Source organism: Sardina pilchardus, chromosome 1, assembly GCF_963854185.1.
Source record: "Sardina pilchardus chromosome 1, fSarPil1.1, whole genome shotgun sequence".
In the NCBI taxonomy this organism is placed as follows: Eukaryota; Metazoa; Chordata; class Actinopteri; order Clupeiformes; family Clupeidae; genus Sardina; species Sardina pilchardus.
Genome location: NC_084994.1, coordinates 32137428 through 32154927, shown reverse-complemented (window position 1 = coordinate 32154927; position 17500 = coordinate 32137428). Strand labels below are relative to the sequence as shown.

The window sequence follows — 17500 nt, the reverse complement described above, 5'->3', positions numbered from 1 at the left end:
AGGTATGTGTATTGGAGGGCAATGTGTGGTTGCAGATATGACAGTGAAGTAAGGAGAGAAGGAGAAGGTGGATTATAAATCCAGACCCACTGCTTTCTATAGATGAGGGTAGCCAGTCTTGACCAGAAAATACATGAGCGTAGAGCAGCACCATATGAACGGAGGGGGAGAAGAATAGGCAGAGACAAAGAAAGAAGGTTGCAGTGAGAGGTGACTGCCTCAGTCAAGATGTTTGCTTATGTATGCCGACAAAACACACAGAGACACTCAGACTCAGACACAGACACAGACACAGACACAGACACAGACACAGACACAGACACACACACACACACACACACACACACACACACACACACACACAGAGTGTGTGTGTGTGGGAGAGAGGACAGGACAGGAATTGTTGGAGAGACTGGACGTCCTGCACGTATGCATGCGAACTACAAACATCACCCCATCTCATCGCACCACCACGCTTTACATTTGCCATACATGACGCGACATACATGACGCGACTTATCTAGCTGTACTCTGAACTTTGTGACAGGCATCGGACAGTGGGATGTTGGCAGACTGAGTGAGGGGGTGAAAAAGCTCATGTCAAGCCGCCCTCTCCGTCTGACAGACTTAATAACTGTACACCGTGTTCCGCAATGCCATCGCACGCCAAGTGTAGTTTTATTGCCTCGATCACGCCAGGTTCAGTAGGCGGAGGATCTACGTTAATAACAACTTTCCCTTGCTTTGAAGCAGAAAGTAGAAGTTGCGGTCTTTTTCAGGACAGTGTGAAGTCGGAGCGACTAGCGCGTAACATGCCATCAAATGCACACGCTGATGATAACTCATACAATAACTACAACGTGTAAACTTATATTTTTCCTGAATGGCCCTTCTCAGGGCTGCATGATTCTGTCCCACCAGCTCTCATACCAATTAACGTTAGCTGTTTTCGGGCACGGGAAGGTGCGTGGCTAACCCTGCTAGCTAGCTGGCTTCCGGGATCTTATTTCTTCTCTAAAGCAATAATGTAAATTATTTCGGTAACATATGTGCATAAGTAATAGTAATGGCTGCTTACCTTTGGAAAACGATGGCAGGCAGAAAGCGGGTATCTCACATTACCGCTGGTGACATGACAACTAGTACTTCGTGGACTCCTCCGTATCTGCACCGCTGGCAACTCCCCCTTCAAAGTCGATAACCCAAGGGGAGGGTCTATCGAACACTCCACTGCTTCCTATTGATCCCAAAGCTTGTCTGTCTTCTGTCCACTGTCTGTTGATTGGATTGAGCTCATGTCCGTCCATGCAACGTTCCCTTTCGTGTGTTTTTTTTTTTTACCTGTGTAGTGTGTACAATGTACACATAGATCCATGTGTAAATTCAGCGGCAACTGTGAGTGCAAACGCACATCCTTTTTATTACAGATGTCAGACCTATGTGGACCTCTCTATCCCACCGATATAGCTTTCCATACAACACACTCAAAAAAAAGGAAAGAAATGCAACACCGTGACGTGACTTGAACCCTGATAAACTCACTGGCCTATTCAGAATAATTGAACTCCGAAACAGTAGGCGGTAGCCTAGAGTCCGGATAAGATTCGGATTCCGGAAGTGGTCGGTAAAGAAAAGGTTAAAGAGCACCAGTAGGGATACCTCAGCTATTGACAATTGTTTGTGATTCTGCAGGGATGGAGGTGACAAGGAAAAGTAAGTGGCTCCGTTTTGCAAAAGCACAGAAGTAAGGCAGTGCGCCATAAGCCTCAGCTGTCACGTAACTGCGTGTGTAACTTGCTTTAGAAGTCATTACTCAAATTTTCTGTGGTGCGTTGTCGGTGCAAATCAGCCTAGCCTGGCAACACGCGCTAGCGCGATGCTGAGTTTGTCAAAGTCGTTGAGATTGCATTCACTGTTAATGTTTGTGTTCCTGCAGATTTTAAAGACAGTTTACGCACGGTATACAGTGCAATTGACGAAGCCGACTTTCTTGCCATAGACGGGGAATTTTCAGGTAAGAGTGTAGAGAATGTATTGTTGGTGGTGGTGTTGGTGCGGTCATATATTTTTTTAAATGTGCCTGCTGTATTTTATTTGCATACGTCCTGTGTTCAAACCAGACCATGAATGGACTACGTTTTGGAAAAAGCATTATCTCCAAACATCCATTTACGTTTTGCAGGAATAAGTGATGGGCCCTCGGTCAGTGCACTTACTAACGGTTTGGACACGCCAGAGGAGCGTTACGAAAAGCTAAAAAAGGTAACTTAACGGTAAAATAAAAGCTCTTGTTACCACATGACCGCTCTGGTTTTGCTCACCCGGCGTCTCTCCAAACCCTGCAAAAAATGCTCACTTATTTGTGGCCAGACGGATAAAAAAAAAATATCTTCACCATTTCTCTGATCTCCAGCATTCCATGGACTTTCTCCTCTTCCAGTTCGGTGTCTGCACTTTCAGATATGATCATTCGGAATCTAAGTGAGTGGTTGACGTCCATGGAATAAAATGCACATTTTGATAAGACATGATCCTCATCCTTCCTTTCATATATTTTCTTTTTTTTTGCAGGTATCTTACAAAGTCTTTTAATTTTTATATATTTCCAAAGCCATTTAGTAGGAATTCTCCAGATAAAAAGTTTATTTGCCAGGTAAGATGGTCATTGATTTTCTTTATAAAAAAGGCATACATGGTTGCACACAGGACTGCTTATGACTCTGCATATTGTGTCTGTTGGAACAGCTCTTCCATATCATCATGTTGTTGTTTATTTTGCTTGTTTACACTTTTTGTTGATCGTTCCAGAGTTCCAGCATAGACTTTCTGGCTAGTCAGGGATTTGATTTCAACAAAGTTTTTCGTAATGGTGAGTTGTTTGTGTTATGTTTCACTGCCTGTATAAAGTGATTTCTCCATTCAAGAGTACTCAAAGTGCTTTACAAGCTAATGATACACACGCATACGCACATGCATACATACACATACGCACGCATTCGCACAGACACGGCACAGGCTGCTAGGCACATCAAACCATGCACATTGCTGTACCAACATCTCACTGGTTAGTGGAGACCCAACAGCCATCGTTGCCATGACCCATCCCCTTGCGTTGTGTGTCCCCACAGGGATCCCCTACTTGAATCAGGAAGAGGAGGTTCAGCTGCGCGAGCAGTACGAGGAGCGACGGAATCAGTCCAACGGGGCCGGCAACTCCTCGTTCATCTCGCCCACTTCCAAGGGACCGGCCAACGTTCCAGACGAGCACAAGGACTTCATCGGCCGGGTTATGTAAGTGGGATTGGTTATGTGGGGTGATATTGGTGCAAACGAACTGACGTTTCGACACTACCGTGTCTTCAGAAGACACAGTAGTGTCGAAACGTCAGTTTGTTTGCACCAATAAAAGACTGCATGTGAGATCAGTGTGCTCCAGTCTCCTTCCTACTTGATTCTTCTGAAAGTCCTACTGAGAAGCACCTGAAACGGCAGGCGATTTTGGATTGATGCGCAGAGTTCTTCATTTTAATGTAGTCAGAGTGTCAGCTGCTGTCAACAACAAATTGTCAAAAGTAAGACTTCTTAGTAAGTGTACGCATTAAAGGTTTTTTGGTTTTGGTGTGTTTCCGTAGAGCGAAAGTAGACGCCCTTCTGAACAACTCTGAGAAGACTGTTGACTTGGATCCATGCACTGGGTAAGAATCGTTGAGCGAGTTTGCACACAAAAATGGTGGTTTATCAGGAAGACCGAAGTTTGGTAGAGTGGTTGTGGACACATGTCCCACCTATCTTTAGGCTGGGTGCATTCATTTGCCCAAGGAACACCCAGGGGCTCTCGAATCCTCGATCCTCGATGCTTGGTCCTCCAGGCTCGTTCTTACTGATCTATAAAGAACACTGGATAGACTTTCCCATTGTTGCTGCCCCATCATTAATCCTTATGTAGATCAGTTGGAATGAGGACAGAGGAAGGAAGGGAGAATTGATAAACAGATAAATGAGAGGCCCCCCCCCCCCCCCCCCCCCCCCCTAAAAAAAAAAAGCTAAACTGCCGACAATGCTCATCCAACAGCCTGGAAACTGGACAGATTTTTGTCCACAAGATACTCAAATGAAATGCTGTTAGTTTCGTTTCACTGGTCGATGGCACTGCCTCAAATATTTGACTTTGTGTGTGAGATGGCAGACTTTTGTGATCTTTTTGGATGCATGAATGTCTGACACTTTTTGTTTGTTTCTTTAATTATTTGATTCTTTTTTTTCCCCCATGTTCAGCTTCCAGAGGAAACTGATCTACCAGACCCTGAACTGGAAGTATGTATTCAGAGATGCACTGTTTTCTAACAAAAAGGGCATGCATATGTAAATGGAAAATTGTTTATGGTTTCATGGTATAGCTAAATTATTTATCCCACCATAATCACACTGCTGTTGTCTGTTCTGCCAGGTACCCCAAAGGCCTCCATGTAGAAACAGTGGAAACTGAAAAGGTAGGACTTTTTCATTACTTTTTATTATAATTCATGTTTTTATTAGGGTATGTTCAAGCTATGTGTCTTTCTCGCATCTCTTTTATTATAATTTTATGGAGGAGATGATTGTTTTCAAAAAAGCCCTCCGCTTCTTCGAAAATGTCATTGCAGCCATCTTTTGCTGCAGCTCAGCTGTTTTAAAAAAGTTGAGAAATGTTCGATTTCTTGCGGATGAACGCCCTACATTACGCAATTTTTTTATTTATTTTTTGACCAATCACAAGCCGATAAGAGACAAGTGGTTAAGATGCTTAGGAACATACTGAGACGCACAGATGTTCTGATGAGGGTGGGTGGGTGGGTGGGCAGGGGGGGTTCTATTGAGAAATGTAAAACAAATGTATTTCTTGTATGTAATTTGATTATCTCTGGTGAATAAACAGATATTTAAAAAAAAAAAAGATGCTTAGGAACAAAAACAAAAAGGAACACATTTTTTTTTCAAGCTGAAAAAGCGGTTAGCACAACTTCTCTTGTCAGAGAGACTCCTAGCCTGAGTGTACCCAACTGCTGTATTTCCATTGTAATCTGTTCCTTCAGGCGTTAAGTCTTTTAAATGATCTCCTTTTTCAGTTTGTCTTTCTCCCTTTTGATGTGCCATTGCTTCCCCTTCCTAGAAAGAGCGTTTTATTCAGATCAGTAAGGTGGACGATGAGGAGAGGAGGCGGAGGGAACAGCAGAAGCAGGAGAAGGAGCAGGTGAGGGGGGGGGGGGGGGGAGGACGGTGGCCTGGAAGGCCAAAACAAAATGACAATGATAAATTACTTATTTATATGATTAAAAACAAATTTACAAGATTAGAGACATTCAATTACCAACATGTTTCGACCTCAGCTAGGTCTTCATCAGAGCAAACTTTGCCCTGATGAAGACCTAGCTGAGGTCGAAACACGTTGGCATTTTTTGGCTTTTTTAACTTTTTTGGAAGACTGACTTGGTTAATTCATCATCAGTATATATTTTTTCTACCAAAGAGCACCTTCACGTTACTGAAGGAACAACGCCGTAGCCGTTGTTCTATTGATTAAAGACATTCAATTGTTTATTTTTATTTATTCAATTATGAATTAAATCGAGCAGACCTGTTTGCTGCACACTCTCACTGAATTAAAAGCTTGACAGGATTGTTGTGTGTAAATAGCATGTGGGTGCCCAAGCTTTGCATTGAATGTGTTCTTAATTCACAGGAGGAACTGAATGATGCAGTCGGCTTCTCCAGGGTCATACATGCTATCTCCAAATCTGTAAGTCAGTGGAAGACATCATGGGGGAGAATTTCCTTCCTCAAGTCTGAAATTTGCCCTAAGTTTGAGTCTTATACTTGTTAACCTGACTTGTGTGGTTTTTTTTTTCCCCCCTCTCCTGAACCCAGGGAAAGCTGGTGGTTGGCCACAACATGCTTCTCGATGTCATGCACACAATCCATCAGTTTTACTGTCCTCTACCTGAAGTAAGTGAAAGGATATGTTACTTTTTTTTATTCATTTATTTTTTTAAGTGCACGTTACCAGGCAGGATTACAGATAATACGTGATTTATATTTCAGGTCAATTCAGTAGTCTTCACTTCAACAATGTATTTGACATTCGTACCTGTCTGTACTGCCTGCCTGTTTGCAGTCCGTATGTGCTTTGTTGTGTGGCATATATTTATGTGACTCATTCTTTCCTAGGACCTTAACGATTTCAAAGAGGTGACTATGTGCGTCTTCCCCAGGTACGTCATTGTGGATGTGACTTGTTTTTTTATTTTTTTTATTTATTATTATTATTATTATTATTATTATTATTATTGACATATAGAAATGAAGATTGTATTGTAACTGTATCCTGTAGTACATGTTCTATACCTCTACATGTCTTATTCTTACAGGCTTTTGGACACAAAGCTTATGGCATCCACTCAGCCCTTCAAGGTAGCTCCCTCCTGTCCCTATCCTATGATCTAGTGTCTGTGCTTTACAGTAATTTCCCACATATAAGCCGCATTGTGTATAAGCCGCAGGACAGTGTTTTATGCAAGTTGAGAGAAACAAAACCATATTAACGCCATATTAACTGCCCCCCTGTATTAACCTCATAGCTGAAGACATTTTGCAAAATCAATCTATAAGCCGTGGCTAATAGTCGGGAAATTACGGTAGTAATGAGTAGGTGTGAGTGGTAGTTGAGTAGATGTTATATCGTAATTTCCCAACTATTAGCCGTGGCTTATACATTATTTATTTATTTTTAAAATTTCTTCAGCTCTGAGGTTAATACACGGGGGCAGTTATTATGGTTTTGTTTCTTTTTAACTTGCATCAAACACTGTCCCACTGTCCCTTATACACAATGAGGTGAATTCACTGGAAATTACTGTAGTGATTTTGATCTGTAAGACACTGATGGTTGGGGCTTCATAGCTGGTGATCACTCAAAGTATTTCTATTCTTGATGATGATGAACATCTTGGTACAGTGTCTTGGTACAGCTGTGGTAGGTAGTGGTGGTCGTGTAGCCTGCAAAGTTGTGAGTTTGACTCCCAGCTGCCATTGTGCTCTTCAGCAGGGCCGTTTAACCTGGAGTTGCTTCAGGTAGTCTGGCCCTGTAATCGATTGCGTTCGGATGTGTCCGCCAAATAAATAGAAATTTAAGGAATAAAGATCAAGAACTTCATGCACAGTAGTATCGGGTATCCTTTAGTTTTGGGTGGTGGTTGGGTAGTAGAAAGATGAGTGATTTAATTCAAATCATCGGTAGAGTTTCTTATTTGTTGTCTCTCTCGGGTCTTCTCGCAGGAGCTGATCTCAAACACCTCGCTGGCGGAGCTGGAGAAGCAGCTGAAGGATGGTCCGTTCAAGCCTCCAAAAGTTGGTACGTCCATCACCCCCGCTCGTGCTACTAGGACTGGGGCTGCGGGTCAATAGTAGTGCTGTTCCAATCCCATTTAATCCCTGTTTCCAATCCCTCTCTGAGCCCATGTAGCCTCACACACTCACTTAGCACCTGAGATCAATTAAGTCTGAGAGTCCTTAGTCCTCAGGGCTCACTTTGGGATTCAGCCATTGACTTCCAACAGCTATGATCACATAATAGAAATAAAACATGCATTCCATTTCACCTCGACTTCTGCCGCTAGGACTCTGGTCCCGGTACAGACTGTTAGCAGTTGCCTCTAGATGATAAGAGCATGTACTTGCCAAACGAATGAATGCATGTAGATGTAAGACCCGAGCCCTTGTTGCTATGTGTGACTATGGTTAGGTAGGCCCCAGATTGATCAACGATGCTGAGCGGTTTTCCATTTCAATTTCTTGCCCCGTTCAACAATGTAATCTGATGCATTTCAATCTACAGTAAGCTGTGATCTTTAAAACATTGTTTCAAATGTTCCAATACGCTTTCTATTCCAGAATGTTCTGAAGGGTTCCAAAGTTACGACACGGCGACAGAGCAGCTACATGAAGCCGGTTACGACGCCTATATCACAGGCCTCTGTTTCATATCCATGGCTAACTACCTGGGTAGGTGTCTTGTCTGCCTCGCATTCAGAGTCAAGTGTCTCTCTGAATGTGTAACGCTCTGGAAAATGCCATGAGACATGTGTAATGTTTTGCCGCTCTATAGGTTAAATTATATTGAAGTGATTGGATGTTTTATCGTTTTCTTTTTCTTGTTTCAGGCTCTTTCCTTCCTTCACCCAAATCTCACATTTCAGCCAAATCCAAACTCATCGAACCATTTTACAACAAGTAAGCTCCTCCACTTGCCTTTGCTATTCTCTTTACCCGCAACACATTTTTGCATTCAGTGTATGTGTTCATGTTGTAGTATTAATTGTATTCGTATTTATTGTTCCCTATGGTCTCCATGACAATCTAGCTTGAATATATTTCCTAATTTTCTAAGTCGCTTTGGATAAAAGTATCTGCTTCATGAGTAACTTTAACTCTCTACAGCTTATGTGATGAGGTTGACATTTATTTTTGTGGTCATGTTCTCAGGCTTTTCCTCATGCGAATCATCGACATCCCCTACCTCAACCTTAGTGGACCAGACTGTGAGTGCTTAATCTTTCTATATAATTCTATAAGTTCGTTCTCTTCTCGCTTTTGTTTTGTCCACGGAATGCTTGATGTGATCTCTTCTGGCTCCGTAGTGAAGTCTTTGTTAGCTTTAGAGGTCTATGTTGGAGGCATAGCTTTGTGTTCCATTCTTACGTTCTGCCTCCTTTCCTCAGTGCAACCCAAACGGGATCACGTTCTCTACGTTACTTTCCCCAAAGAGTGGAAAACCAGCGACTTGTACCAGCTCTTCAGTGCCTTTGGTAACTATCCCAACGCTCCGCGTCTATCAATATCTTCAATGTTATTGTTCGTATATCAAATGTATCCCTTTTTGTTTGCCTTAATGGGATGTGTCATCTATTTGTAGTGACTTCAATGGTTAATAGTTGTTTGGTTGCTTGCTTGCGATCATGCCATGCAGGATCATTTGTTTACGGTTTGTCTGACTTTGTTTATGTTGACAGGAAACATTGTGGTTTCATGGATCGATGAGACATCGGCATTCGTCTCTTTGAGTCAGACAGACCAAGTGCAGATTGGTGGGTAACTCGTTGTTGCCATCTTTGCTTTTTTCCCTTTTATTTTAATTATTTTAAGTTTTAATTTGTTCTCCATCCTTTTTATCTGTCCATTCCTCCCTTCCATATCATGCACTTAAACCTGTCTATGTTTGTGCCACTATTTATGTGGGTGTAAACATATTTGCCACCATCACAATTGCAAGCAGTTATACTGTACCAGTCAGGACATTACAAGTTTAGCCTAATGAAGGGCCATTTCACCTCTACATACAAATTATTGAGCCTTTCTTCCATTCACTTACTAAAAATGCATGCAATCGAAGGGTTGGTGCATAAAACGACTTGTTGGCTTGATCCACTTTAAAAGCATAGACCAATGAGCGCTTAGAAGTGTAGTCCATGACCTCAATTCCAATAAATTATGTTAAGTGATCTTGGGTTTGAGAAAGGCGCTATATAAAATAAACGTATTATTATTATTATTATTATTATTATTATTACAGTAATTTCCGGACTATAAGCCCGCACCTGAATAGAAGCCACACCAGCGAAATTTAGGGAAAAAAACAAATGTGTACATACAAGCCGCACTGGACTATAAGCCGCAGGTGTTGGACCGTAACCTGTAATATCGATAGGTTGAGAAGCCCCCCCCAGTGGCCGTTGGCTGTAAAAACACACAGATTAGCTGCACTGTTGTATAAGCCGCAGGGTTCAAAGCATGGGAAAAAAGCTGTGGCTTATAGTCCGGAAATTACGGTGGTAGTTATAAAATGTAGTAAACTTCAGCACATTTTTGTAAACTATTTGTTTGTTAGTGTTGCTCTAACAGACAACCTGTCTTTCTGTGGTCCGCAGCCATGAACACTAGTGAGTTTGCGGAGAGTTACCGTATCCAGACATACGCAGAGTACATACGGGCCAAGCAGCGCGACAAGAACCCAGGACGCCGCCGCATGGACGACGGCTGGAGCGACACGCCGTACTGCACCGCCGCTGCCATGACGACGGCGGCCTACAGCTACACCCATAACAGGTGTGTGTGCTTTTTTTATTTCTTTCTTTTTTAATGATATTCAATCATTTTGCATATGTATGTCAATCTGTGTTTGTACAGTATATTATTATTATTATTATTATTATTATTATTATTATTTATTATAATATACATTTGTTTGACTTGAGGGACCTTAACTGTGCGTGTGTGTGTGTGTGTGTGTGTGTGTAGATCTCTAACAGGGAAGCGCAGCATCAGCCCGATCCAGGAGGACCTGAACTCTGAAGGGGCCGACGCCAACAGCAGCAGCAGCAGCAGCAGCAGCGGCGCCAGCGGCTGGACCCACTACAGCAACGTGGACAAGGGCTTCAAGAAGATCAAGATGGATGGTACGGGGGAGACCCGTCTCTGTGTTGAAGCCTGTCGTCTTCACCAAATCCGTGTTTTAGATGGGGCCGTGTGTCTGCATGGACCCCCTAGTGCCATTGTGTATATACTGCAGGATAGCGTTTTATGCCAGTTCAAAGAAACAAAGCCATATGAATACCATATTAACTCCTCTGTGTATTATAAACCTCATAGCTGAAGAAATTTTGCAAAGTTTATGCATAAGTTAATAGTTGGGAAATTACAGTATGTGGGTGCAATGCCGGGCTGTGTTTGATAGCTTTTCTGCTTGTTGTTGTTTATTATTATTTATTACAATTATTGTTAAGGTATTGTATTCATGTCAGTATATTTCTTCCTCGGCAGGGGGAGGAACGTTTGATGGTGGGAGTGGACAAACGTATGCTGATATTGTGGAATCTAAGACGACTGACAGCTGGTTTAAGCAGTACGTCTATATTACACCTTCTTTTAAGACCGTGGGTGCCTCTCATTTGGTGTTTTATACACCCTCCCTTCCTCGATCCTCGTCCTCACTGATCTAGATAGAGAATGATGGGGCGACAACAATGGGTTAGTCTATCCAGTGTTGGTTATAGATCAGTGGGAACGCCCTTGGAGGATCGAACATCGAGGATCGAGGAGAGTGTTTGAGAGCCACCCACTGTCTCTGATTTAATATGCGGGTGTGTTTGTCATGAAATACCAGTGTGTGTGAGTGATTGGCTGCTTTTTCAACAGGCCGGCTGTTCACAGACCCAGCATGAGTCCAATACAGGAAGAGGTGGGACCTGAGGTGGCCGACACCGATGAGTGGCCGCAGCCATCAGCCAATCAGGGTAAGAAGAGTGGTAAACCCAAGAAGAGGAAATCTGAGGGTGAGCTCTCTCGTTCTCTCTCTCTCTCTCTCTCTCTCTCTCTCTCTCTCTCTCTCTCTCTCTCTCTCTCTCCCCCTCTCCTCGTTCTCTCCCTCTCCTCGTTCTCTCCCTCTCCTCGTTCTCTCCCTCTCCTTGTTCTCTCCCTCTCCTTGTTCTCTCTCTCTGAGACTGCTTCTTGCTCAGTATTGTGTCTCTTTCTCTCGCCTCACTCTGACTGCCAAATGGAATGATTGTTCAAAACAGTGAATCTGAGCAACCCTTGCAACAGCGTAAATGGTGGTGGCTATTCAGAACTAAAATATACATTCACTTCAAAGTTTGTATTTAAGCAATATGACAATGGCCGGGTTTCCCAGATTCGTTAAGAAGCTCTTAAGTGCCAAGAAACATTCTAAGAACGCTCCTAAGAAGTTCTTAGCACTTAAGAGCTTCTTAACGAATCTGGGAAACCCGGCCAATATGAGTAAGAGTGGGGTGGGTAAAGGATGTCCCTACTCTTGTGATTCAAACTACTAACTGTTGTGATTCTGCCTCCTGCACGTTGGAAGTCATTGCATGACTCGTAATGATCTATTTTTCTCCGTCTCTCATCCCCAGAATCCACATCATCTGGTCTCTTCGATGTTCCACAAGTCTGGTAGCAGGAGGAATTTCCTCTTGCATCCTCACTTTAAAATTCAACAAACAAACAAAAAAACGTACAGAAATAAATATACCTAAATGTAACAACAAGCCATAAAACCTCTTTTGGCACAGCAACTACATGGGAGAGAATTTTGTTGTTTGTCGCTGGATTGTTAAAATTCATGTTTGTTCCTCGCACCTGCCCCGTCACCGTTTATTCCAGTAGCCTCATGCTCTCATAAAAGGATAAGAGCTTGAAGATTTATTTCCCACCTCACATAATCTCAATTTTTACCCATTTCTAACGGTACATACCCATGTGATCATTGTTTAAAAAGGTGCTTAAAGTTTGCTCTTTTGTTAGGTTTATTATTTTTTCGTCACTGGGTAACTTTTTGAAATGTTCAAAAGGTTCTTGGGGCTCTTTTTGAAGAGTGACTGCTTTTGAGAGCAAGTGATGGAAGCGTGAGGATCTCTGCAGCACTTCACACCAAGTATATCCGTGTGTCATTGCCCTCGCATGCTTGTGCAGCCTTCATACAGAAGGACATTGGATATGCTTTTGCGGTCTGGGTAGGGACATCTAGTGGAAAGTTAAGGGAGGTGCAACATCATCCAAACCCCTGTCACTTTTTTTTTCTTTCTTTCTTTCTTTTCCAGATCTGGGTCGTCTTTTTAAAGAGATTTTTGTTTCGTGATTCAGGACTTAAGCCAGTGAGTTGCGTTGCGTTGTTTATAAGATGTGTTCATTTGGTGTGTAACAATCACAATTTGTGTGAGACGTGCAAGACCAAGTTTAAAAAAAAAAAGGCACTTCAATTGTCACACAGCTTTTTGGTTTCAGTTTTAACTGTGGATGTACTCTCTTTATCGTCTTTTTGGGATTGTGTGTGCGTGTGTGCGCGTGTGTGTGTGCGTGTGTGAATGCATGTTTCAACGGTGGAACTTAATCGATCCTAAACCTAGTTATTGTATCGTCAGGGTTCTGTGAAATTTTAAATGCTGTTCAATATTTTGTCATGATCCTTTTTTTAAGAATGAGAAAGTATGTCAACTACCAACAGGCCAACTTCCTTTTTAAAAAGTAGAAGTCATTAATGTCATTTAAGAATAGTCTGTATTTATTGACCAGCTAATGATAGGAAAGATAGACATGGATATTTTTGTATGTAAATGTTATTTTTTTTTGTGTTCCTTTTTTTTGGACTTTCCGGTCATAATGCCACTCCCTGCGAAGCACTTGCAAAAAAAGAAATGTCAAAGGAATGTTTAAAAAAAAAAAATGTCAACATGAATATGTATACATGTTTGTGATGTTTATTTTCTTCCTTTTTGTATGATCAGCAAATGTCAAAACATCCCCTTATTAGGGGGGTAAATATTAAAGAATGTTTCTTAGTAAGCCAAAGGTCTGGATGTCCATTACTGAAGACAACTTCCTCCATTTTCTTTTTTTTTTCTGTGAGTGGGTAGTGGCTGGAACACACCAGACTACATTTCAGAACTCTAGTCTGTAGGCTCATTGAGGGGCTTTTTCCCTTGCATGGTATCAGCTCGACTTAACTTGATTTTGGTACCGGGGGTTCGTTTGTTCGTCCCCCCCCCCCCCACCCCCCCCTAAAGGCCAATAGCCGATTGCCATCGCAACGCTGAGGAAAACAACTGTAACATCACCTTTTGGTATTGCCTCTGCTTGCTTGGAACCTCAACGGAGGTGATCCCCAAAAATAGAACCAGGTGTTAGTTTTTGCTAATGGGGGGACAACTAAAAAAGCGAGTTGAGCTGATACCGTGCAATGGGAAAAAGCTCCGTCGGAGTGCTGCTGGTTCTAGAATGTTAAAGGGGACCTTTAAGGGGACCTTTAATCCGCTGTGTGAAGTGATCCCCTATTAGGGGGCACCAACTTCAGATGGATACATGATGGCTATAGCAACACACCAGCACAAGAAATGGGTGCATGCTGATGACACGCTTTGCAGTTTGTTCAGTTAATTCCAGCACATTGTAAACAGACCCCAAGAGGGGAATGTATTCAAAGTCAACTTAATTTTGAAGATACAAAAGCAATTTGATGGTATCCTATGGACAAACAAAACTGCTGATGACTGCCTTTAAAAACATTTCCAAGAATTGTTATTAGATTTGCTTTAAAAAAAAAGCTTAATGTTGTAAGTCGCTTTTTTTAAGTGTCAGCCAAAGTGTAATGTAAAATACACATTGACTGTAGTTGTGTGATCTGTGGCAAAAACACCATAAAGATGTAAAAACAGCCTCTACAACACTTTCCCCACTGTAAAGCAGAAAATGTGTCTGACAAGGTAGCCAGCTTTAGAAGTCAAGGCAAAGGTGTTCCCAAAGCTCACTCACTGGTTGTTTTACTCAAATAATTGGGAGGGAACAGACTCAGGACACTGGCTGTGTGGTTAGAAAATTATCTTTAAAAACATTAAAACATTTTCAAAAAATATACAAGGCATACCTTAAAGTTCAACCGAAAGGCAATGAATTCAACAAACAGTCCCATACAAACACATGATTACATAGTAATCATATGGAGGAGGCACACTGTGTTTTTCCACACATGCTGGCCAACTTGGAACACAGGAACACTTGGAACACAACTTGTGCCTGAAGTTATCAGAAATGGTCAAAGCTGTTTCACATAATTATCCATTTTCCACACATTCACAGTGTAGCAGCCCACACCCGAATTCCATCACAGAACCTGAGAACTTCCACACACCACACTATATGAACAACAATAATATTTTTTTAAAAAGGTGTTTTTGGCTTGCTCAGTGACGTCAGTATGCCTTTTTTCACTCCAGTGTAGTGCATGTTCTTTCTGTGTGGCTGTAAGGCTCTCCATCAGGTTGAAGGCAGATGACCTCTGATTGACCTTTGACCTCCATGAAGCATAGGCCTGGTTGGGACACGCCATGGAAACTGGATAAAAAAAAATAATTATCACAATAAGGTTTAAGATCAAAACATTGTAATTCACCAGAATAGGCACTAATGTGTAGTCATTTCTTCACCTTGATCTGAGTTTAAAACACATATTTGGCCCTGGTGCACACATTTAATACACATGGAAACAGTTTGCATGTCTACTAAGCAATCCTCTTTCAACTGGTCTGAAAACACAAGGCTGGTGTCTGGGTGAAACATAGCCTTCTTACATTGTGTCCACAGACACACACACACACACACACACACACACACACACACACACACAGAGTATACAAAATGGTGTGCGGAAAATATGTAAACAAACAAATTCAACCAATAACAAATGATGTGTGTGTGAATAAAAGATTTAAATATATACTGTATATGCTCAAATATATGCTCCAATCACGTAAGTGATCATGTGATGCAATACCTCTCCTTCCCAGGTAAGATGATGACGCTGAGCGTGTTCTCAGGTAAGGCCTTGAATATCTTCCCAACCTTTGAGTCCAACTTCCTCATCACACCGGCCGTCTCGCGGTCCACTTCTGCTTCCAACTCCTACACACACAAAGACATTTAAAGCAGGGGTCATTTCTGGGCCTAACATTATCAGAGATGTTCAACGCCCCCCCCCCCCCCCCCCCCCCCCCACACACACACACACACACACACACACACACACGCGCACGGAGCTCTCTTAAAGAAGCCGCAGCACCATTTTTAGCACGCAAACAGAAAACACACACAACCCTTGCCTACCTCATCTATGACATCTTGATCCGTCGTGCCGTTCTCCCCGCTGCTCTGCTCAGTGTCGGGTGCGTCTGGCGACCAGGTGCACAGGTGTGGAGGGGTGAGTGCTTGGCACACCTTTACCTGTCCCAGACTGAGCTCTGCTGACGGGTCCAAAGCAGCCTCCAAAGATTCCGTGCTGTGGAATTCTGTGCGCACACACGTGTACACACACACACACACACACACACACACACACGCACGCACGCACGCACAAACAAACAAACAGACAGACAAACAGACATAGGTTTAATAATCCTTATTATTGCAAGAGTAACAACTATTTTAAATAGTTAATATATACTGTATGTAAAAATCTTGAGGTGCAACATGAGCTTTTTTGTTTAAGTTTATAGTTTCGATTCAAATGTATGACAACCTAGGAAGAACAATGCAGGCGGAGGTAGCTGCGCTCTCGGAGTGCTTTTCTAGTTTGTTTAAGTTTTCATCAGTTTCTACAATGTAGATGTATTCTACAAAAAGCAACAACATTTCAACAGAAACAGAAGCAAAACATATGTACGGTATACACATATGCATATAACTGCATGCATATGCATGTATGAATTAAGGAATGGATAAACTCACACATTCCAGGTTGCACTGCAGCTGACCTTTTGCCATTTCACACACACACACACACATACACACACACACACACACACACACACACACTCACTGAAAAACGCAAAATGCTTCCGCTTCCTCCTGGGCCGCTGGGATCGGACGCTCACTCCCTCCACGGGGCCAAACCGATCAAAGGTCACCTGGAGGTCAGCAGGGTCGTCTGCGGCGACGTTGGCGGCGTAGATCAGCCGCTCGTTAAGGGGGTCCTCGCGCAGGTCACACAGGTACTCCTCCAAGTCCAGGGTGACCTCTCCCACCGGCCTCTGCACCTGAGGTCATAGGGGGTCAAAGTGATTTAACGGGAGAATTCACACCGATAACGATAACGATAACGATAACGATAACGATAACGATAACGATAACGATAACGATAACGATAACGATAACGATAACGATAACGATAACGATAACGATAACGATAACGATAACGATAACCATAACCATAACCATAACCATAACCATAACCATAACCATAACCATAACCATAACCATAACGATAACGATAACGATAACGATAACCATAACCATAACCATAACCATAACCATAACCATAACCATAACCATAACCATAACGATAACGATAACCATAACCATAACCATAACCATAACCATAACCATAACCATAACCATAACCATAACAATTCAGATTTACCATAATGATAAAAGCGTCCACACTGACCAACGATAAGAAAAGTCACTCTCCTTGTGTGAATGAATGTGATGGCTAAAATATGATGGGTTCTGATTGGCTCATCTCAAAAGCGCTCTGAAAGTGATCCCTAACTGTATCGCTCTTCATGTCATTATCGTTAGAGTTTATGTGTTAACGTCGTCATTCATATCAACAGGAACAATATTTTTTTTTCATGGTTACCGTAAAAGTTATTGTTCGTGGTGTGAACGGCCCTTTAAAGGTGCAGTCCACAGTTGTGTTGAGACTGCTCTGAGAACAGTGAGATAGATAGATAGATAGATAGATAGATAGATACTTTATTGTGTGTTAGCCAGTATGTGATTAGCCATTAAAGGCTTGCAACTCTCTCTGTGTGCCCGCCTGTATCTGACCTTCACAGCATATCCATGTAGGACACAGCCATCCAGTCTCTCCACCGCCAGGGCTGCTCCCTCTAACAGCGCA

The 17500-nt window shown here is 42.4% G+C and overlaps 3 protein-coding genes across 4 annotated transcripts in view; 1 reads left to right on the top strand and 2 right to left on the bottom strand.

Annotated features, from left to right (window-relative positions):
- LOC134088466 (bifunctional apoptosis regulator-like) overlaps positions 1 to 1232 on the bottom strand; it is a 12056-nt gene extending 10824 nt beyond the window's left edge. Inside the window, exon 1 of the mRNA XM_062542434.1 lies at positions 1079 to 1232. The gene's annotated coding sequence lies outside the window, so the exon portion shown is untranslated. The remainder of the gene's footprint in view (positions 1 to 1078) is intronic.
- A 389-nt stretch (positions 1233 to 1621) lies between these two features.
- On the top strand, positions 1622 to 13389 carry parn (poly(A)-specific ribonuclease (deadenylation nuclease)). Of its 2 annotated transcripts, none has more exons than XM_062542412.1 (26): positions 1622 to 1713; positions 1937 to 2014; positions 2183 to 2262; positions 2414 to 2481; positions 2572 to 2653; positions 2809 to 2869; positions 3129 to 3291; positions 3633 to 3695; positions 4276 to 4314; positions 4448 to 4490; positions 5150 to 5230; positions 5720 to 5776; positions 5905 to 5982; positions 6205 to 6248; positions 6405 to 6447; positions 7312 to 7387; positions 7927 to 8037; positions 8196 to 8265; positions 8518 to 8573; positions 8754 to 8840; positions 9045 to 9119; positions 9960 to 10137; positions 10330 to 10487; positions 10852 to 10933; positions 11227 to 11324; positions 11961 to 13389. In XM_062542412.1, exons 1-26 carry the CDS (start codon positions 1695 to 1697, stop codon positions 12002 to 12004), a joined length of 2034 nt encoding a protein of 677 aa, XP_062398396.1. In that variant the 5' UTR covers positions 1622 to 1694; the 3' UTR covers positions 12005 to 13389. The 2 variants fall into 2 exon arrangements, with proteins under 2 accessions (XP_062398396.1, XP_062398389.1); XM_062542405.1 differs by having other exon boundaries at positions 11227 to 11363.
- Positions 13390 to 14417: 1028 nt separating this feature from the next.
- The window catches only part of LOC134088420 (RNA exonuclease 5-like), an 11101-nt gene continuing 8018 nt past the window's right edge, over positions 14418 to 17500 (bottom strand). Inside the window, exons 16-20 of the mRNA XM_062542382.1 lie at positions 17428 to 17500; positions 16415 to 16631; positions 15703 to 15884; positions 15374 to 15501; positions 14418 to 14934 (exon numbers count right to left, since the gene is read on the bottom strand). The exon at positions 17428 to 17500 is cut by the window's right edge and continues 20 nt beyond it. Of these exons, the coding sequence (XP_062398366.1) occupies positions 14808 to 14934; positions 15374 to 15501; positions 15703 to 15884; positions 16415 to 16631; positions 17428 to 17500 (727 nt within the window). The 3' untranslated portion in view covers positions 14418 to 14807. The remainder of the gene's footprint in view (positions 14935 to 15373; positions 15502 to 15702; positions 15885 to 16414; positions 16632 to 17427) is intronic.

Excerpts from the sequence above, each read along its gene's own strand:
- parn (XM_062542405.1), top strand. Across the intron at positions 4,491-5,149 it reads AAACAGTGGAAACTGAAAAG|AAAGAGCGTTTTATTCAGAT; the intron begins GTAGGACTTTTT and ends TCCCCTTCCTAG. Across the intron at positions 5,231-5,719 it reads AGAAGCAGGAGAAGGAGCAG|GAGGAACTGAATGATGCAGT; the intron begins GTGAGGGGGGGG and ends CTTAATTCACAG.